At 50.1% G+C, this 20,848-nt stretch overlaps 1 protein-coding gene across 4 annotated transcripts in view; it reads right to left on the bottom strand.

Moving 5' to 3' along the window:
- Positions 1-20,848, bottom strand: part of SMG6 (SMG6 nonsense mediated mRNA decay factor) — a 1,202,478-nt gene that overhangs the window by 268,964 nt on the left and 912,666 nt on the right. For all 4 annotated transcript variants that reach the window (XM_078680136.1, XM_078680134.1, XM_078680133.1 and 1 more), the window contains exon 13: positions 11,033-11,234. In XM_078680136.1, coding sequence (XP_078536262.1) covers positions 11,033-11,234 — 202 coding nt within the window. The remainder of the gene's footprint in view (positions 1-11,032; positions 11,235-20,848) is intronic.

Genomic DNA, 20,848 nt, shown 5'->3' with positions numbered 1-20,848 from the left:
CCTTAGTTTTTCACGAAGCGCCGGTAATACCCAGTGAGCCCCAGGAAGGCGCGGATTGCTGTCTGGGTGACCGGGGGCTCCCAGGCCATGATGGCGTCGATCTTTGGTTGGAGGGGAGCCACATGGCTGCTCCCCACTTGGTGTCCCAGATAGGTCACGGACCCTTGGCCGATATGGCACTTGCTTGCTTTTATGGTTAGTCCGGCCCGTCTGGCCGTCAGGACCTCCCCGAGGTGCTGGAGGTGTTCGGCCCAGTGGAGGCTGTACACCGCAATATCGTCCAGATAGGCGGCGCTGAACTCTTCTAGCCCTGCCAGTACCTTGTTCACCAGCCTCTGGAATGTTGCGGGGGCGTTCTTCATCCCGAAGGGCATCACCCTGAAGTGGTAGTGGCCGTCCGGGGTTGAGAAGGCGGAGCGCTCTTGTGCGCCTGGGGTGAGTCCGATCTGCCAGTAGCCGGCGGTTAGGTCGAAGGTGCTCAGGTAGCGGGCCGCTCCCAGGTGGTCGATCAGTTCGTCGGCCCGGGGAATGGGGTGGGCATCGGTACGGGTGACGGCGTTCAGCCCCGATAATCGACACAAAATCGCAGTTTAGGAGGGGCGCCAGGGGCGGCGGTTTTTGGGACCAGGACAACGGGGCTGGCCCATGGACTGTCAGAGGGTTCGATCACTCCCAGGGCCAGCATCTTGGAGACCTCTGATTGGATGCAGGTCCGAACACGGTCGGGGACTCGGTAGGCCCGGTGGCACACAGGCGGGCTGTCTCCGGTGTCGACATCGTGGACGCACCACCGGGTGACTCCGGGGGTGAGAGAAAACAAGTCTGTGAATTGCCCCAACAGCTTTTGGCTGTCCTGGCGCTGTTCGGGGGTCAGGACGGAGGAGAGGGTGACCCCCTCTACGGATCCGTCTTTCTCGGAGGTGCTCAAGAGGTCCGGGAGGGGCTCCGAGTCGTCTTCGGCCCGCAATCGGTAGCCATCAGCAGGCTAAGTTCTGTTCGGACAAAGTGGGGTTTGAGCCTGTTGGTGTGGAGGACCCTGACGGGGTTCCTGGGGGATTCCATGTCCACCAGGTAGGTGACAGGGCTCTTGCGCTCCACCACTTTGAAGGGCCCCGTCCATTTGTCCTGGAGGGCACAAGGTTCGACCGGGGACATGACCCAGACCTGTTGGTCCGGCTCGAACTCAATGGAAGAGGCGTTCTGGTCATACCAGAATTTCATCTCCTCTTGGCTGGCCTCGAGGTTGGCCTCGGCCAGTTCCCGGAACTTTCGAGTCTGGTTTTGGAGGGTCAGGAGGTACCGGTAGACATCGGGAGGAGCATCTCGGACTGTATCCTCCCAGCCTTCTTTGACCAGGCTGAGGGGACCCCGGACGGGGTGTCCGTACAATAGTTTGAAGGGGCTGAACCCCAGGGACTTCTGAGGGACCTCCCGATAGGCGAAGAGGAGGCAGGGTAGCAACACGTCCCATTGGCGTCGCAAGGGCTCTTCCAGGCCCATGATCATCCCCTTGAGGGTTCGATTGAAGCGTTCCACTAGTCCATTCCCTTGGGGGTGGTAGGGGGTCATAAATTTGTACATGACCCCGCACTGTTGCCACAGGGACTTCATGTATCGGGAAATGAAGTTCGTACCTCGGTCACTGACGACCTCTCGGGGGAAGCCCACCCTGGAGAAGATCCCCATCAGCGCCCGGCCCACTACTGGGGCCGTCACGGTCTGGAGAGGGATGGCTTCGGGATAGCGGGTGGCATGGTCCACCAGGACGAGAATAAACCGGTGACCTTGCGAGGTTCGTGGCTCCAGGGGCCCCACAATGTCGAGTTTTGTCCTGCCCCAGGTGCCCGGCGAGGGGCACATCGTGTGCCAGGTTCAGGAGGAAGTCTCTAAATCGGAGGGGGACCACCAGCACCCGGCTGGCCCCTAGCTCGGCAATCTTCTGTTCGCTGTAGAGGAGCTCGTTGTCCCAATAGACCCAGTGGGACCCCGATGGGTCTCCAGCGGCTTGAACGGCGGCTTGCTGTCGGGTTCCCTCGAGGGAGGGACACGTTTTCTGTTCTTGACGGAACTGTTCTCGTGTGGGGCCACCTTCTTGGCGCCATTGGGCTAGTTCTGGGAGGTCGCCGAGCTCGGCGATTTCTTCACGGGGGGCCCCAGTGGTCCAGGCTCAGGGTCTTCGGGGACTGCGGGCGGCGGAGGCGCGGGCCACTCTGGTTCCTCGGTCGGGGTGGTGGTCCGGGCGGCCATGGATCGGGTGGTCGCACAGACCCACTCGGGAAGGCCTAGCATCCTCAGATGCTCTTTTCGCTCGACGTGGGCCCAGGGGGAACTTTCCAGGTCGAACTTTCCAGGTCGTTCCCAAGGAGGCAGTCCTCGGGGGCATCGTCCCGGACGGTCACTTTCAGCATGCCCGATACCCCCCCCACTCGAAGGGGATGCGGGCCACCTGGCACAGGCTCTCGGAGTTGTCCGCCGACCGTACTGGGCACAGCACATTGGCCAGGATCTGTTCGGGGGCCACCAAGTGGCAACAGACGGCCGTCACGCTGGCTCCGGTGTCGCGGAGGGCTTCGGCCCGGCGCCCATTAATGGTGACCCACTGGCGGTACTTCTGAGTGTTGCCCGGGATCAGGCCCGGGGGATCATGTCTCTTTCGCCGAGACATACCAGGGACATGGCGGTGGGTTCCCACTCGGTCTGGTCTTCGTCAACTTTCTCCTCTTCGCCCCTTTCTTCTCCCAGGGCGGCCGCCGCGATATGGCGGTTTGGAGGACCGGTGGTGCCGGGTCGTTGGTTCATCGGGCAGAGGGGGTCACTGGCATAGTGACCGGGCCGCTGGCATCTGTGGCAGGTAACGTTCGGGCGGGGCCCCTGTCGTGCTGGGGGGGGGTCCTCTTCTGGCCAGGGATGGTGACGTGTGGGTCGGGGGCGGCCCCCGGGGGGGGGACTCCGGGGTGGCACTGCGGGGGAATCTCTGTTCCTATTCTGACCTCCGCCGCCGCCCCGCTGGCGGGGGGACCCCTGGGTGTTTTCGGCCGTAATCTCCCATCGAGTTTCGGGTGCTCACCCATCGATCGGCCTCGACGGCGAGTTTGCGTGGCTCGGTCAGCTTGCTGTCGAGGAGATGCTGTCTGAGTTCGACAAAACAGTTGTTGGAGAGGTGCTCCCATACAATGAGTTTGAACAGCTGTTCGTAGGTGGTGACCTGGCTGCCTTTGATCCACCCCTCCAGGGCTCTGCTATAGAAGTTTACGTACTCCACCCAGGTAGTACTGGGGATTTTCTTACAGTCTCGGAATCGCTGCCGGTACATCTCAGGAGTGAGTCCATAGCGTGTCAGTAGGGCGTCCTTCATGTGTCCGTAAGAGGTCATCTCGGCGTCTGGGAGCTCTAGCAGGGTGTCTCTCCCTTCGCTGATAAACTTCCCCCACAAGCCAGCACCCCAGTCTTTTTGGGGTATTCGATGGGAGGTCATGGCCACCTCGTATGCCTTAAACCATTGTTGGATGTCGTCGTTTTTATAGTATTCTTTGACGACATCCTTGGGAATGTGGACCTTCGGATCCGCCGGAGGAGGTGGGCTTCTGTTCACGGAGGTGCTGGCCTCCCCATGAGTGGCCTTAATCTCAAGTTCTTTTAAGCCACGCTCGTGCTCGAACGTGAGCTTCTTCTCCTCTAAGTCCCTCTGCCTTCGTTTCTCCTCCAGGTCCCCTTGCAGCCGTAGTTGCTCAAGGGCTATTTTTTTCTCGGACAGCTGTAGTTCTCCGTCCAGACGGAGACGGGCCAGCTCCAATTCGTGGAGCCGGTTCCTTTCTCGCTCTCGGGCGTCTTCGTGGGAGAGGCCCGTGCCTACGTTGGCATTTCTTTCCTCCGTTGGGGTTGCGAGTGTTCCCGGGTGCATGTCTGGGGCCGTGTCATCTTCAGTCTGGGGTGGCGTCTCTCCTGCCTCCACCCATGTTTGTAGGGCCTGCTGGAAATCATCCTTGGTGCTTAATCCGGTGGTAGCGATGCCCAGGTCTTTACAGAACTGTTTCAATTCTTTGTGGGTATATTCTCCCAACCGTTCCTTCTGAAACTCCGTGGTTGGTCTGGTTTCTTTGGTCGTCATGGTTGTGGTGTGTTTCTGTCAGTAGCGGGTGAGTTACTCTCTGTACGATTTGCGTCGGCTAGGATCCCACCGCTGCCACCAATGTTAGAAAGGCGATCCCCGGGGAGGCAGAAGATGTCTGACTGCCCACCCTGAGATCCACCTATCCTTCTGGAGTTGGCCGAGTGCCGTCGAGAGGCCCCTTTTGGCGAGGCTCCTCTCCTAGAATCGTAACAGGCGAGCAATACCACCACTACAAAGGGACACCACACAAGAGGTTTAGGCTCTTTGAGACTTTATCAGCATTAAAAGTAGATTCTCTTAGCAATATGTACAAACGGATCGAGGGATCCTTAATGTCTCGGTATGGTGGGAAGGGGGTAGCGGGACAGTCTTAGTACCAGCCTGGTACGGGGATACCCGGCGCACAGCTCTCAATCCTCGAGCTGGGGGGTTCCGCAAGGTCGGGCCGCGACAGCGTCAGCAGGGCTCCAATGATGGTTCAGCAAGGTCGGGTCACAACAGTGTCAGCAGGACTCCGAGAATGGTTTCAGCGAGGTCGAGCCGCGACAGCGTCAGCAGGGCTCCGAGGATGGTTTCAAAGTAGCGAGTTCTTCTCAGGATCAGCCGCGATTCAATCAGCAGGGCTCTCGACTCCAAGATACAACTACTGTCCCATTCCAGAGCTGCCCCAGATATAGGTCTGGAGTCCTTTGATGTCCGGACCCTCGCGCCTGGGGGTCAGAGGGGCCGGGATGAGAGTGTCCAGACACCCAGCAGGGGGGTGGAGCCAGCGCCCATGGAGGCCGGAGGGCGATCGAAACCAGGCGTCCGGGGGCGGCTGGAGGGCCATCGAAACTCCCCTCCTTCTTGATCCGTCAAGTGGCCACTTTACCACCTGGTCGGATCTTGGTGCCTCGATGTCGGGGCTTCGCTGGGGCTGCGGCTGAGGTCGGGCCGAGGCCACGTGGCCCGGGCGTGGAGGGGCCAAGATGGAGTCGGGCCGGAGATGGCGGCCCGGGGTAGGGGTCGGACCCGCAGTGTGGGGCGAGTAGGGTCGCCATGTTCCTGAGGGGGAGAGCCGGGGGTCACCCGGAGTGGCGGCTCTCGTTGAAGTCTGGAGAGGGTAGCTTCAGGGAGGAGATCAGGGGTCGATGCTGTCCAGGGCCCACCATGCGGGAGGAGTGGGACCACGCCACGAGGCCGGGTCCAACAAGCGCGCTTAACAAGTACTCTGATTGATATCGTCCTTCCCGATATTAAAAAGTATTATTGGGCGGCCCACCTAGCCTCCATCAATCACGGTACGTATGCTAGACCCCAAGACCCGGGCAATAACATGGACAGATGGTTGCTCTTTGGGCGGACCTACAATAGAGCCCTTTATTCCATCCAAACAGCAATGTTTTCAGCTTACAAGCTCCACAAATGCACACAGTACATGTGTGGCACGCAACCTCTAAGGGCCTGGGTTGGGATCGAAGGCGTACCCTTGCGACACTGCTGTTGGACTCGGAACAGTTGGGTAGTTTGTGGAAGAGTAAGGGGTTTGACAAATGGGACCCATTAGGCCTCTCCCGCATTGGTGACCTATGGGACAAGACAGACGTTAAACCATTCTCGGAACTGCAAAAGCAATTTGACTTGGCTGACTCGGAGTACATCAGCTATATGCAGGTTAGGCATGCCCTGAGATCCCGTTTGCAGTGTGGAATTACCCCTCCTGAATCCTCCCCACTGGAGGATAGAGTTTTAGATGGTCACATCCCAGACAAGACTATTTTGCTACTATACAAAAGGCTCATCAATAACATGCCAGACCCTCTCCACGCACTTCGAGAGAAGTGGTCCAAAGATGGTATTGAAATGGAGGACGGGGAATGGCAGGACGCAGTGTCCTCGCCCAAAGTAGTTACTATACATGCTCGCCTCCGACTGGTCCAGCTTAAAATCCTCCATAGGGTGTATGTGACTGGACCTCAGCTGGTACGGATGGGGAGATCGGAAGGGGGTGAGTGCAGACGGGGGTTCGGTCAGGTGGCCACTTTTATGCATATAATTTGGGAATGCGACTCCATAAATCTTACTGGCGCCTCATACACGACACCATTAATACAGTTCTTGTTCACACATCTTCTACCAGAAGCCCGCAGATGCTTAATGAATATATGGGAGCCGAATGACCTAAATACCTACACGATACAGTGGGCTACTTTGGGGCTTATGATTGCTAAGGGAAATATTGCTCAGTGGTGGGGGGCATTACTCCCGCCTACAGTGCGTGACTGGGAGAAAGACTTGGACTGGTAAATGATCCGGGAGAAAACAGTGTTTGTGTCCTGAGAGTGCCCTAAGATGGGGACCTGAATATGGGGTTTGTGGAATGCCTACAGGGGGGATATATGTCAACTGCCCCTTGCTACATTTAAGGAAGAAAATGGTAAATGTATTTTGAATGCCAATGTTGAGCCATTGACTGGTACTGTTTGATAGTTTATTTTTAGGCATGAAATAGCTCAGCTCCAACACACACAGACATATTCAAAACGGTGATTTGATTTCATGCATTTGTTTTTATTTTAGTGATAATATGCACTTCGCTGGCGGTGCAAAAGTGAGCAGGTCTCTGTATTCCACATAATGATGCAACTTTAAACATAACCCAACGAAGACTCCACAGTTCTGCCATAAACGTTTCAAAATGCTATGTCAATAGGAAAAAGACAAACCGTTTACAACCATTTTTAGTTGACGGGTTGAAGACCATAGTCATGCAGTCTGACACAATTCATTTATCTGTTGGGATTGCCCATATACGATGAGTGAAGGGCGAATGTTCGATTCATTTTAGACCCTATTATTGAGATGGGGTGGAATTCACTGCCATTTTTTTTCTTTGACATAAGTAATGACTTTTTCATATGTTTCATTAGAAAATAATGAATTATAAAAGGAAATTGAAGAAAAATCAATTGAAAGTCCACAAGGTTTCCAATATGGGTCTTAAGTTGTACTCTTAATTAACACTGGCGTCCATCTGTGCAGCAATTATTACTATCATCTTAAAAGTCTAGAATTATATTGAGGAGACAAGTAATACACATAAATAAAGAATGTATATCACTCAAATATGTAAGAAACCAATATATGAATATGCAGGTTTGATTAGCACCCACGTTCCTATGGAAGAAAGGGCACTTGCTTCTTTCAATCTAGGGGGTATACACATGTGAAGGGGAAATTGCCTCCGACTGTAATGAGTCACATGCATGCCCTGCACTTGTGGTCTGGCAAAGCTCTGAAGTGAACAACTTTGAAAAGTGGTTTCTAGTTCTACCATTAGCCAAAGTAACCACAGGTTGCAAGATGGAGACAGACTGAATGTTGAACTTTACCCTTTTATTAAAGCAGAGCCCATCTGCCATTCAGCCAGTTTCTCACTCATCTCCAACAATGAGCTAAGGACACTACGCATTGCAAGACCGCATGAGCCCATGACATACTCTGGGTTTATCAACACACCACGAACTCAAAATCCAAGGAAAAGGGGTGTCATTTACATATTTTAAAGCACAGGAGAAAGGGATAAATCATAAGGAAATTCAAAGACCAAAGCGACGGACCAGGACAAAAAAGCATTTGCTAAGTTCTAGATGAGCTGCTATAGAAAAACTCCTTTTGTAGCATTTGATTCCTTGGTCAACGTCTTCCATCTTCTGCTGAAAAAATGTTTTTCCCGAGTGCCATAGGCTCCCTCAAGGCCCCAATACTGATCCATTCACATCATTCCCATAGATCGGAAAGGTTTCTAGAACATCAACACAGGCCTAGATCAATCTAGAATGAGATGTTCAGTCAGATGTTAGTTGCAAAAAGTATATTATACCCTTCAAAATGTTTGGTCAACAACAGGACCAGAATGTACAGCATCTGGAGAGGGATCACACGGGCTCCAGAAACAGATAACAATCTTGGTGAAAACTGACTCAATGTAAGAAGCAATCTTGAAAAACTCAAACACAGTATCCGTGTTGAGTTAATTAACTCCTATCTGCTACAAAACACTTCAACTCGGATAAATGAAGGATTTTAGTGAAAGACGTTTGGCATGCCAAATTATGGTAAAAACTGGATACGTAAAGTTCAGATTGTGTACCAGATTGAACTATAAGACAAGAGCAAATAAAATGGGGTGGGTAAAATCAAATATATGCCTTCAGTGAATGAACGTAGAGAAACTTGCAATTTATATGAGAATTTCACAGGAAGACAAATAACATCCACATCTGTAATTTGTTACAATAAATCTCCAAAATAGTCCACAAAAAGCAACCTACTTGATTGTGACTCAACGTGTGCTTTCGGTGACTGAAGAAGATCTATAGATTTTATTTTGAAGATGCGTTTGCCTGTCTGAAGAAGGGGAAACCACTCCAATGTTTTACGCTTGTGGATGTGAAGCTATGAAATCTGATATTTGAGACTAATGTTATGCACGGAAAATGTTCCTTATCTATATAGGCCAACAGTTTGCTTGCCGTGCAATCGAGTGTTAGGTTGGGAATACTACTGCTTGGTTTTTGTCGACGTCTTTGTTTTGTAACCTTGCATGTACAGAATGACTCGCAGTCATGATTCCCAAAACCCACACTGCATCAGTACCCAGACTCCATCTACAATCGCGTTGGTCAAGATCTACAGTGACACACTGAATCATGGGGAAATAAGGATTCCCTACTGAGCAAGACTGACTGCTGGAATTAATAACAGATGTCATAGAAAATCTGGTATAACAGTTAAGGACATTTTCAGACAACCGTGTTACCATTTGTGGATCTTAGAACAATGATTTGGTAGCACAGAAGTGTATATTAAAGTATATGCACCCTAGGAATTAGGAGACCTAATTTAATGTAGATAGCGCCTAAGCATGGTGACTGGAAGAGTGCACTTTGCACAAGCCCTACTGGTGTTCTGATGTGTGTTGTTCCAGAATTATGCATCAGGGAAGCAGCTAGTGTCTTAACAGAGTAAGCACACGAGAGGCGAAAGCGGTCTAAAAATGGGATGCAGGAGTGTCTCAAATGGCAAAGGATAAAGTAAGCAGCACAGGAGATAAATACAATACAACCCTTACCACTACATTCTCTCTGTAAAAACCAAGACAAAGCCTTGACTCAGTAGGTTTCAGTTTTAAAAACAAGCATGCAGATGCTCTTAGACAAAGATGGCCAGGTTCCCAAAACCATTTGCACTTGAAAGTTCAACATACACATTCACAAAGGGTGAATTGCACTCATAAGTCCATCTACCCATGTGTAATACTCTGACGGAATGGTTTTAGGCATGGGTAAATCATATTCCAGGGCCAGGGAATGGACATTCCAGGGTGTGGATTCTACTGGACTTCGTAAATATCCGGAATGCCTGAAGTTTGAGGGTATTCAAGAGCATTTTCCCTGGAAATGTGTGTAAATGTATTCATGTCAAGGGCATGTTTAAGTCCATTTCCAATGCGGCACTCGGGAGAGGAGGACACCTCCAAACCTGTTGGGGGTGGATGGGTAGAGGCTCCTCCACAGAGGTGCAGTAGAAGAGGCAAGGAATATTTTCACCAAGGAGAAAAATAAAATAAAGTGTTACTTTACAAAGCGATGGCATTTCCACATTCCCATTAGTGCACAAAGTTCAATTATGCATGCAGAAATCTGAATTTTACAAAACCTTTCCAAGAGTACTCCTGCACCGTGCAGCTGTAGCAGGTCTCGAGGAGTTACGAATTCTTGCTATTTGTAAATCTGCACCCATGTAAGGTGGTGACCCTGGATCTTTTAGAAACAAGGCTTTATTTCTCTCATAAATACTCAAATGCATGCTCTCTCACACAACACAAACTTCTAGAAAATGAGGTCTTTTCGTCTCATGTATGCAGCCTGTCTCAAACACAACACATAAAAACACACATTCGCCGTGTCACACATGCGATCCTGCACAGCACCCGAGACTTTGTCATATATTACAGGCTCTGATGCTTGCTGTCTCACTTCAACATTGCTTCATGAAGCACACATTCCCTCACTCTCACTGCTGCTCCAAGAAACGACCGGTATTCGTGAGCACACAGACATTTTCGCAGACATGCCAGCATAACACAAGATATTCTGTTACTATAACGCCTCCCGCCAGGGAAAGTAAAAGCTACATAAATGCACATGCAATACAATAAAGTACACACGCTTTTTTCATCACATGACATTCCTCCGATATTCTTCTCAGACATATTTTCTATGTGCTTATTCAAACACATCATGAGCTTCTGCAGTTACATACAAGGCACTCTTACACACACATTGTGTCTCACTAGAAATGCACACGCTTGCACACAAGTCATCTTTAACATACACATTATGGCGGATCAGACCGCGCGCTCACAACCATTCTGAGTAACCCACTAACGCTTTCTGTGCCGCTGACGGACTTCTAGACACACTGACTTCCCTCACACACATACGCAGACGCGCCCTAGCAAACAACGAGAGAGAGAGGGGGGCGCACACAAACACGGACGCTGGCCAGCTTCCTAGGGCAGAGATGTGTGGCTGGGAAGAGGGAGGGGAGGCCCTCCGGCATGATGCAAACCATTTGGAGCCGAGAGAGAATGCTGCCAATACAAGCTGTACTATTTAAACAAGTAAGGAAACGATGGTCCGTCCAGCGCGCGCACACACACAAACCCCCACCTCCAAAGGAAGTAAAGGTTTTTTTCTCTTCATGACACAAAGCTGGATGTCAGCGGTTAAAAGGTCGATATTTTCCCTTAACACCCTTCTCAATGACTTAATCGTGTTCCGTTTGCGCAGAAAACTTCCCAAGAATATATTTAAAAAAAAAAAGAAAAGGAAGAAAAAGCAGGAGAAGAGACCGAATCTCTGCCCTGCCTCTGACCTTATCCGAGCTCTTCTCCACGTAGCAGGGGTCCTGGGGGGCGGCCAGCAGCGGCACGAAGCCAGAGAGGAGCCGGTCCTCGTCCAGGAAGAGCAGGCTGAGGTCCTCGTCCGGGTCCTTGTACAGGGGCACCTCCGACTGGTTCACCATGGTCAAGGTGTTGCAGAAATCGGCCAGCGTCGCCCACACGTCAGTGGAAGCCCTGTGAAAGGAAAGGCAGCGAGGGGGGATCAGTGGCGGGAACAGAACCCCCATCCCGTTGTATCGAAGCAACGAACTGTCACCGAGGCGCGTGCACAGTACACATATCCGCCACCACAGTGTGTCCATTATCAAACAAGGTCAATACCTAAAACTGGGTTAATTAAAAAGCGCATTTCTCTTACTCTATGCGAAACCCAACTCCCAAATGAACCGTTGTTGGTAATATGTACTCCGACCTGCTGGCTTTCGACCTCAAATTGCTGAATCTGCCAACTCCCCCTTCATCATTTTAGACAGGACGCTCAACCTGGGAGTCCACATCAAGAATCTTGCCAATTGTGCGTTTTATCATCTCAAACTTTTCATTAACTCTAAACCACATCTATCACTAACGACTTGAAACTGCTGCACAATCCTGATTTCCCACCTTGATAATGGTCTACCCTGGACTACCAAAGAAAAGCTGTAGTATGCGCAAAGGCAGTTTTGCATGATGCTGTCTGGCTCTTGATTGGGACGAATATCTCAAAATATCTCAAGCAGGAACTGACCAGGTGTGTCTTCGACTATAAGGTCGGTAGCAAAGCAAACCTTCGTATCCAGAGCAAAGTTTTAAGAAAATCTCATTTGCTGGCTGTTTCTTTAAAGAACATGGGCTGATAATATGGAATTCCCGATCAGTGCCCATCAGAATACTCACATTTTTCAACTTATTTAAACGTTCCATGAAACGTCATTTACTTAAAAAAACATTTATTAATAGTTCAGTTTTCTTTGCTACCCTGTCCTATTCATTTCAGGACAATGTGCAGGAAAATATTGGCCAGTTTAATGCCTGGATGGTCTCCACGTTGGACTTGATTGCTCCTGTACAAATTACTGCCTCTCATCGCAAGTCACATTGAGATCCCAGGTGCACTAGCCAATGCAAAACATGCCTGTAAATTACTGGAACATACCTGGCAAAAAAATGAATGGAGAACAAATGTAAATTTAAGGCTGCGCACATGAACTACAGATTCCTACTTAGCCACACTCGCTGAGTTTTATACTTCTCACCTTCTGTCTAGTGAGAATTGCTCCTGGATAATCTTCAAGAGCTTGAAAAAAATTCCATAGCAGAGTTTGTTATTTTGTTCCTGCCTATCTTCCTGTAACTCAGCTTCTATAGCTAGGTACAGCTCATGCTATACATACTATCTTACAGTCCCAGTAACAGTCCTAAAGATTATGAATGCTAGTAAATCGGGGTCACCAGACAATCTGTGCCAGGCTAGTATAGATCACCTTATTGATCCTATTATTAGTCCATCAGTCTGTCAGCTCACAAATTCATCTCTTAAGACTAGCTCATGCCATAGGTATGAAAAAGGCACACATGATCCCACTTCTAAAAGAACCCTCCCTGGATCCAGCGACTGTCAACAGCTACCGCCTCATCTTTTTGCTTCCTTTCTGTGCCAAGGTAAACAAAAACATTATCACAGCTTTTATGAGGTCAACTCACAAGAGTTTATCATTATCACTGCATCCCTGCTAACTTCCTTCTGACCCCAGCCCAAAGCTGAGTTTTGGCCTTTTCATGATACGGAGGTAGCACTCATTTCAATTCAGAGTGAACTGTGTAGGGGAGAGGTGTGGCGCCGCGGCCAGGGCGACTGACGCTGGAATCTGGGGATCAGGGTTCGATCCCCGGCTCCGGCGGCAGGTTAGCCCAGCACCATGTGACTCTGGGCAATAGCTCGCTTAATCTTCCCGACGGCCCCCAGCGCCTAGAGACCCTTACGGGTGATTGTGCGCTTTACAAATGTGGATTATTATTATCCTGGATCAGAGTAGAGTTGCAATTCTCACACTCCTTGATCTCTCTGCAGCCTTTGACACAGTGGATCACTTCAATCTGAGGGGTAAGCCTGGGACTGCAGATCTTAAACTGGTTTCTAACAGGCCAGAGACAAACAGTCCTCGTGTCTCTTTTAAGATCAGCAGTCAAACCTTTGCTGTGTGGAGTCCCACAAGTGTGATCCTCTAGTTACACACTGTTTAACCCCTATGTAGTCTATTTGGCTGATATGATTAAGGGATTTCAGCTACTGGTTTGTGTTATGCTTTTAATACAGATAATTCTGAGACTATATGCTGCAGGGGATGCAACCATATCAACTTTCTTCCAGGACTTAACGTTATGACTGAGTGGATATTGAATAACCTTTTTAAGTTACATTCAGATAAAACTGTGAGGTAGAGGTGATGTTGCTGGCGGGCCGCCAATTCCCTTTGGTTACTAGACTGGTAGCCAAAGGTCCTTGCCAAATGCCCTACTACAACAGTGTTGGTAAAACAAAAAAAATAGGGGTCGTGTTTGAGGATGCTGTTTTATTTATTATTGAGATTGAGAAATTTTCATCTTCTTGGTTTCAACACATGAACAGTCTGCAGAAAATGATTCCTTTCCTTCCTAAAACAACTCTTTACCCCTTCTTACAAACCATGCTTGGGGCCCACCTTGATTGGTCTAATGCTCTCGATATGGGTCTCACTGTTCACTCAATTTAATTGGTTCGTAATAGTGCTGCTCGCCTACTCCTGACCCTGCTTTGTTGTACTTTGATTACGGGTCATCTGCGGACTTTGAACTGGTTTCTGATCCAGAAGCATATTCTTTTTAAATGCCACTATCTGTTAAAAGGCCTTGTACGATCACAGATCCATTTTTTTTATTCAACAGTTCTTTTCATGGAACTCACCATCAAGATTCCGACGATCTACCTCTATTCTCTTCCTACAGATTTTCCAAGATAACAAAATGTTATTACCAGCTAGCCAAAGCCTGGAATATGCCACTGTTTGAACTCGGGTGTCAGACTAATTATCTCAAATTCAGGAAACAATTTACAGCGTAGCTATTTATGTTGTAGATTGACTTTTTTTTAACAATTGTACACGCCAACTATACATAAAATCCTACATGTTTTATCTTGCTTTTGCTTTACTCTAGCAAATGCACCTAAATCATGGCTCCGATTTAGAAATGTGCATTTTTTAACGTTTTGTGTTATCATTGATTATATAGACAAACACTTCTAAAACAAGCACTCCTAGAAGGATGGAACATTAGTATCTGCATTATATGCGCTAATCAATCCACTAATACATTGATTATGGAAGCACACACTTTACCCCACATAAGAGGGATGGTGGTGTGTGTAGTATTTTAATCTATGTAAATATGAGGCGCTCTGAAGTCCTCCAGGGCTTTGTTTGAGCTTATATAAAACTTTAAAAAATAAAACATATTTTTCCCATTGACGGCTCCTCCGCTAAGGCGGAGAAGCATCGCCCCACTGCTTTAGAGCAGTGAAAGAAAGGGAAAAAAATGATGATAATAAAGTAATGTTATTATCATTTTATTTTGTCCTGCTGCAGCAGCTTTGCGTGACGGGCAGGGCTGCTCAGCTCACAGAGCAGGGTAGGGGAGGAGTGTTAGCACCCTCCTAAGTGCTCAATGACTGTTTGGCCGGCCCAACAGTCATGCGCACCTTGCATGTTTTCCACGCAGGCAGCATTACAGCCTGCGTGGACAACATGCCCATGCCCCTAGCTGAGTGCCGAACCATGGAGCTCAGACCAATGAGCCTGGGTGCTTCCTGTTCCATTCCCGATACAAGGAGACATGACAAAGAGATGCGGCGGTAAGGTAAATTTTTTCGTTTTTAAATATACTCTTACACCCCCCTCCCGCCCATGCCGTGTCACCTTCGATCCGTGCCAGCCGCTACTGATTTTCGCACTTGGTACGAAGCAAGCCAAGAATAAGATGTCTGGTAAAGCTGCTAACAGATCGGTTAATTACACAAGAAAACATGGGCAGCTTTCTATGTCTAACCCTTGCATGGAGAGTCCATCGGTGATCTCTGAAGAAGCATGTTACTGCTATGTTGCACAGATGGATGAACACACATATACAATGCAACGGTCTCGCCTTAGCCAAAGTTAGAGCTATTGGCATTGTAAATGACAACATTTTTATTTATGTGTTGGTTTTGAAAACAGATAAATAAATGGCATTGTCATTTACAATGTCAATAGCTTAATCTCTCGCAAATGCGAGACCTATTGCATTTGCACCACACACACACCCACAGAGACTCACACACACAGAGCCCCCCACACACAGAGAGCCCCACCCACACACAGAGAGAGAGCCCCCCACACACACAGAGCCCAACACACACACAGAGCCCCCCCACACACACAGAGACCCCCACACACACGCACACAGAGACCCCCCCACACACACAGAGCCCCCCCACACACACAGAGCCCCCTCACACAGAGAGCCCCCCCACACAGAGAGCCCCCCACACACAGAGCCCCCCACACACAGAGCCCCCCACACACAGAGCCCCCCACACACAGCCCCCCACACACAGAGCCCCCCACACACAGAGCCCCCCACACACACAGAGCCCCCCACACACACAGAGCCCCACACACACAGAGCCCCACACACACAGCGCCCCCCCACACACACACAGAGCTCCACACACACACACACACACAGAGCCCCCCCCACACACACAGAGCGCCCCCCACACAGAGAGCCAACCACACACAGAGGCCCCACCCACACACACAGAGCTCCCCCCCACACACACACATAGCCCCACACACACACAGAGCCACACACACAGAGCCCCACACACACAGAGCCACACACACACAGAGCCACACACACAGAGCTACACACACACACACACACACAGAGCCACACACACACACAGAGCCACACACACACAGAGAGCCACACAGAGAGCCACACACACACACACACACACACACACAGAGCCACACACACAGAGCCACACACACACACACACACACACAGAGAGCCACACACACACAGAGAGCCACACACAGAGAGAGCCACACACACACACACTGAGCCACACACACACACACACACACACACAGAGCCACACACACACACACACAGCCACACACACACAGCCACACACACACAGCCACACACACACACACAGAGCCACACACACACAGCCACACACACACACACAGAGCCACACACACACAGCCACACACACACACACAGAGCCCCGCACACACACACAAAGAGCCACACACACACACAGAGCCACACACACACACACAGAGAGCCCCGCACACACAGAGAGCCACACACACACACACAGAGCCACACACACAGAGAGCCCCGCACACACAAACACACAGAGCCCCGCACACACAAACACACAGAGCCCCGCACACACAAACACACAGAGCCCCCCACACACACAAACACACAGAGCCCCCCCCACACACACAGAGCCACACACACACAAACACACAGAGCCCCACACGCACACAGAGCCTCACACACACAGAGCCACACACACACAGAGCCCCCCCCACACACACACAGAGCCCCCCACACACAGAGCCCCCACACACAGAGCCCCCCACACACAGAGCCCCCCACACACAGAGCCCCCCACACACACACAGAGCCCCCCCACACTCATACACACACAAGATGTTGAGCCTACGTGAGACTGGACCCCGTTCCCCCTGCTCCAAAAATCGGTACTTATTGGCTGTTGTGCCACGTCCTCTCCCACTTCCCCCCTCTCCTTTTAAATCCTGACAGGACATTGCAGAGATTTCGGTAAGAATAGAGAGACGATTACTACACGTAGTCAATACATGCATATTTAGTATCGCCGGTATATATATATATATAAGCTGTTTTTAAGTGCCTGCATGTAGCTCAACGTTGGCGGGTGATCCTTTGTCTTCGTGCATCAGGAAGGATTAATAGGCGTTAAAGGGCCTGGACTGTTAATTTTAAAAATTTCGGATTTCGGCCATCTGGGCAAGGGGAAATCTGACCTGAGGCTGACGCTAACCTAGAAATGCCCTCCATATATTTACCCCTAATTGCAAACAAGGGAGGGGGATGGGTACTAACACCCCTTTCGCAATGTGGAAGCAACCTAGGTTAGAAACAAGGGGGGGGGACTAACCTCTTTCACAACGTGGAGGCAACATGGTCTCAACTAGGTCTTAACCCGTCATTTGCTACCTGACCGCAAAAACCGTTGGTCAATTCTGCCCGCTTTTATTTTGACCAGGTCCCCGCTGCCCCATACTGGCCGGGATGGAGCATGGGTTACGGGAAACATTCTGTAAGTTGTCATTGTTTCTAACATGCCTGGGAAAAGCTGTGGTTGTTCTAACAGCTATATGAAAAATCTCGTACCACCTGAAATGTTCACGCACAGTGCTTTCCACAAGCCCTTTCGGCGGGTTCCCGAAACAATGCACGTTCCCGCAAATTGAGACTCATCCACTTCATAGCTCCAACTTGTTACATGATTGATGTGTACTGTTAAGTGTTGCTGCAATTTAAGTGACATAAACGGCTCTCAAACTGAGACACGTAGTCTGCAGACGTTTATGCGGATCCACCCCACATTGGCCCTGTCTATTTTTAAGAGCACAAGCCGAGTTACCCTTGCACACTCCCTACATACTAATACTCCCTGCACCCCCAAGCCGCTCTTACAGTTGTGGCTAGGCAGAAATAGTCCATCTTGTCGCATTTCAATGAGTTTGATGGTGCGTAAGTAGCACCGAACCCACAATATAAACAAATCTAGAGGCCGCCCGACCCTATTCAGAGTCCGCTTTAGCCCATGACCTGTGCTTCTTATTGCTTGGATGCTTTTTTTTTTTTAAACCCAAAATATGTGATCTAGAAAATTGTCAACCACCGCATCGGCTGGGTAAAGGTAAACCCGTAGGCATTACGTTCCTTCCAATTTGCCTCTGCATCCCACCACGAACTCACCTCCTTTAGCTGATCTTCCGCCGGGGCACCGCCGCCCGCGCCGACCTTTCTTTGTGATGCAAGGCTGGTCCTCGTAACCCCCATGACCGTGGCTCCTGTATTCCCTGGGCACTGCCGTATTGGCTGCCTGTGCCCGTTACCGTTCCTCCGCTCCCCTCGGCGTCCTCAGTTGCCAGGTGGGCAACGGTCGACGCGGTGTTGTGCCTCCTTCAGCTGCCGGGTGGGCTCCGGTCAGCATGGTATTCACGGCGTCCTCAGCTGCCGGGTGGGCTCCGGTCAGCATGGTGGCGGTTGTCCTGTCTTTCGCCTATACGGCCGTCGCCGTCCTCCACCACCCCGCCTTTCAGGATCACGTCCGGTGCAGCCAGAGTCCCACAGCATGAAATGCTTCCCTTGGGAGACAGCCCTTGGCACCGTCCAGAGCTCCTACGACGATGATGATGCTCCAGGTACGAAAACCACGAGGGAACGAGGGGGGGCAGAAAAGAAAGCACAACGAGGGACGGTGGGGGTAGAAAAGCACGCACAACGAGGAACGGGGGGGGGCAGAAAAGCAAGCACAACGAGGAACGGGGGGCAGAAAAGCACGCACAACGAGGAACCGGGGGGGGGGCAGAAAAGCATGCACAACGAGGGAACGGGGGGGGCAGAAAAGCAAGCACAACGAGGAACAGAGGCACGAAAACGGGCACAATCAGGGAACAGTGGCAAGAAAAGCGAGCACTCACCGCCTGGGGCGGAGGACTCGTCAGCTTCTCTACTTCTTCCAGCGGCGGTCCAGCAGAAATGGCTCTCCGAAAAGCCCTGACATTTGCGGACTGGGGGGCGTGTTTTTCTTTCTCTCCTGTTCCAATTGGCTGGAATGTAAAATTCCAGCCAATGGGAAGAGGAGAGAAAGAAAAGAGAAAGAACCTAAAAAACACCCCCCCGAATCCGGGCTTGAACGGAGTGACGCCCCTCTCCTCCAATGGCTGGCCTCCGTTTAGGAAGCCAGCTAATGGAGAAGAGGGGCGTGTTAAAGCACTCACACACCAAAACATAAAATCTCCCCTGCGAGACTGCGCAAGCGCAGCCTACGCAGACTTCGACCTAAAAAGGACAAGATCGAAGCAAAATCAAAGCACGCAGTACTCCTAAATCTGTTACTGCACACTAAAAATAGATCCCGAGAACATTGCAGTTATCAGCGCTCATCAAGCTGCCTGCTTGTTCTGTGGGGAATCCCTGGTATACTAGTACCACACCCCAAAACCATTCCGTGCAAGATGGAGTTGTGGGAAATAGCTTTACTGTATACCTTGCCAGCCAGGGCGACCTGTCCCACATTAAGAGTGACCTTTCTTTTGCTCCCAATGCAATGCAGGCCCTATACGAGAAAGGTATCTAGCTTGTTACTATGTAGAGCATTGACTAGGCTCAAACACACGAGTTGCAGATTTAAGATCAGCTGTAACTACCTTGTTTCTCAACACACAAGTTCACCATAGGAGAAAAGGGCTGGAGGTAACATTACATTGTCTTTCCTCTGATCCGACCCTACCTCCCCATGCTCATAATAACATGCTCCTCAATCCAGAAGATGCAAAAGGTTACCCATTACACAGTGCCCACCGCCCTCAAGTATGTAGTTGGCAGGCGTTTTTCACCTGTTTCAGGACCCCATAGAATTTCATAGCACACTACCTGAAAACCTTTCAAGGCACTGTACCCTACAGGCATGCAACGCCATAACTGGGAGCACCCCTGCTTCTCAGATAATGGCTATTCCACAGTACTGTATGATGCTCACACATACAATACCTAAGGGCTTGTGACACTGCATCTGAATAAGTAATTCATGGCTCAGTACCCAACACTCCATTCGCAGAACATTATGCTAATGTCCCTAACCTGCATGTGTCTGATAGGATCTGATGGGTAAATCAATGTGCAGTCGCTAACCAAGAACATAAATGTTATGGACATGCGTAATTCAATACTTCAAACCAAACTGTAATACATTGGAAAACATTTATCAGCGTTTTTATTTGGACATTACAAAAGCGCAATCACATGGGTTTCCGTTCATTCTCCTTTCGGACAAGGAGCAGCCTGGATGGTATTGCTAGGCCACATTGCCTCGGCCAGAGATAACAACCTATCCCGGATGCATTTCAACTTCACTGGCTTCATCATCAACAGGTGTAGTCCAGTGGTGGCCGACAGGGATCAGAGGTGGTGAGGCAGGGGGTAATGAAAAAATAAATAAAACCACTTACTGTATCGCTGCGTCCCACGTCTCTCCTCCATCGGACTCAGCTGAACCAGGAAGCACTGCCAGGCTCCCCTGGCCAATCACAACGCTACAATGCAACATTGTTATTGGTCTGAGTGCCATGGCTCGGCACTCAGACGAGAACAGGGGCCTGGGCATGCTCTCCACACAAGCTGTAATGCATGGTCGTTTGGCAGTCCGAGATGGCTGGCCAAAGCGTCATTGCACACTTAGGAGTGGGCAAGCTACTCCTCCCCTGTCCTGAAAGCAGAGCAGCCCCACCCGCCTGCCACCTGCAAAGCAGATGTTAACAATAAAATGATAATAACATCATGTTATTATCATTTTATTGTTCCTTAATTACACTGCTTAAAAGTGGGGCAACGCACTTCTGCGTTAGCGGAGGAGCCGCCACTGGTGTAGTCTCTGTTTCTACAAGTTGATCAACTAACCCACTTTTGGACATGCAACTAAACAAGCAAAAATGTGG

This window comes from Lissotriton helveticus, chromosome 3_1 (assembly GCF_964261635.1).
Source record: "Lissotriton helveticus chromosome 3_1, aLisHel1.1, whole genome shotgun sequence".
NCBI classification, from domain to species: domain Eukaryota; kingdom Metazoa; phylum Chordata; class Amphibia; order Caudata; family Salamandridae; genus Lissotriton; species Lissotriton helveticus.
Note: the sequence above shows the minus strand (reverse complement) of the source record. Positions and strands in the feature narration are given on the sequence as shown.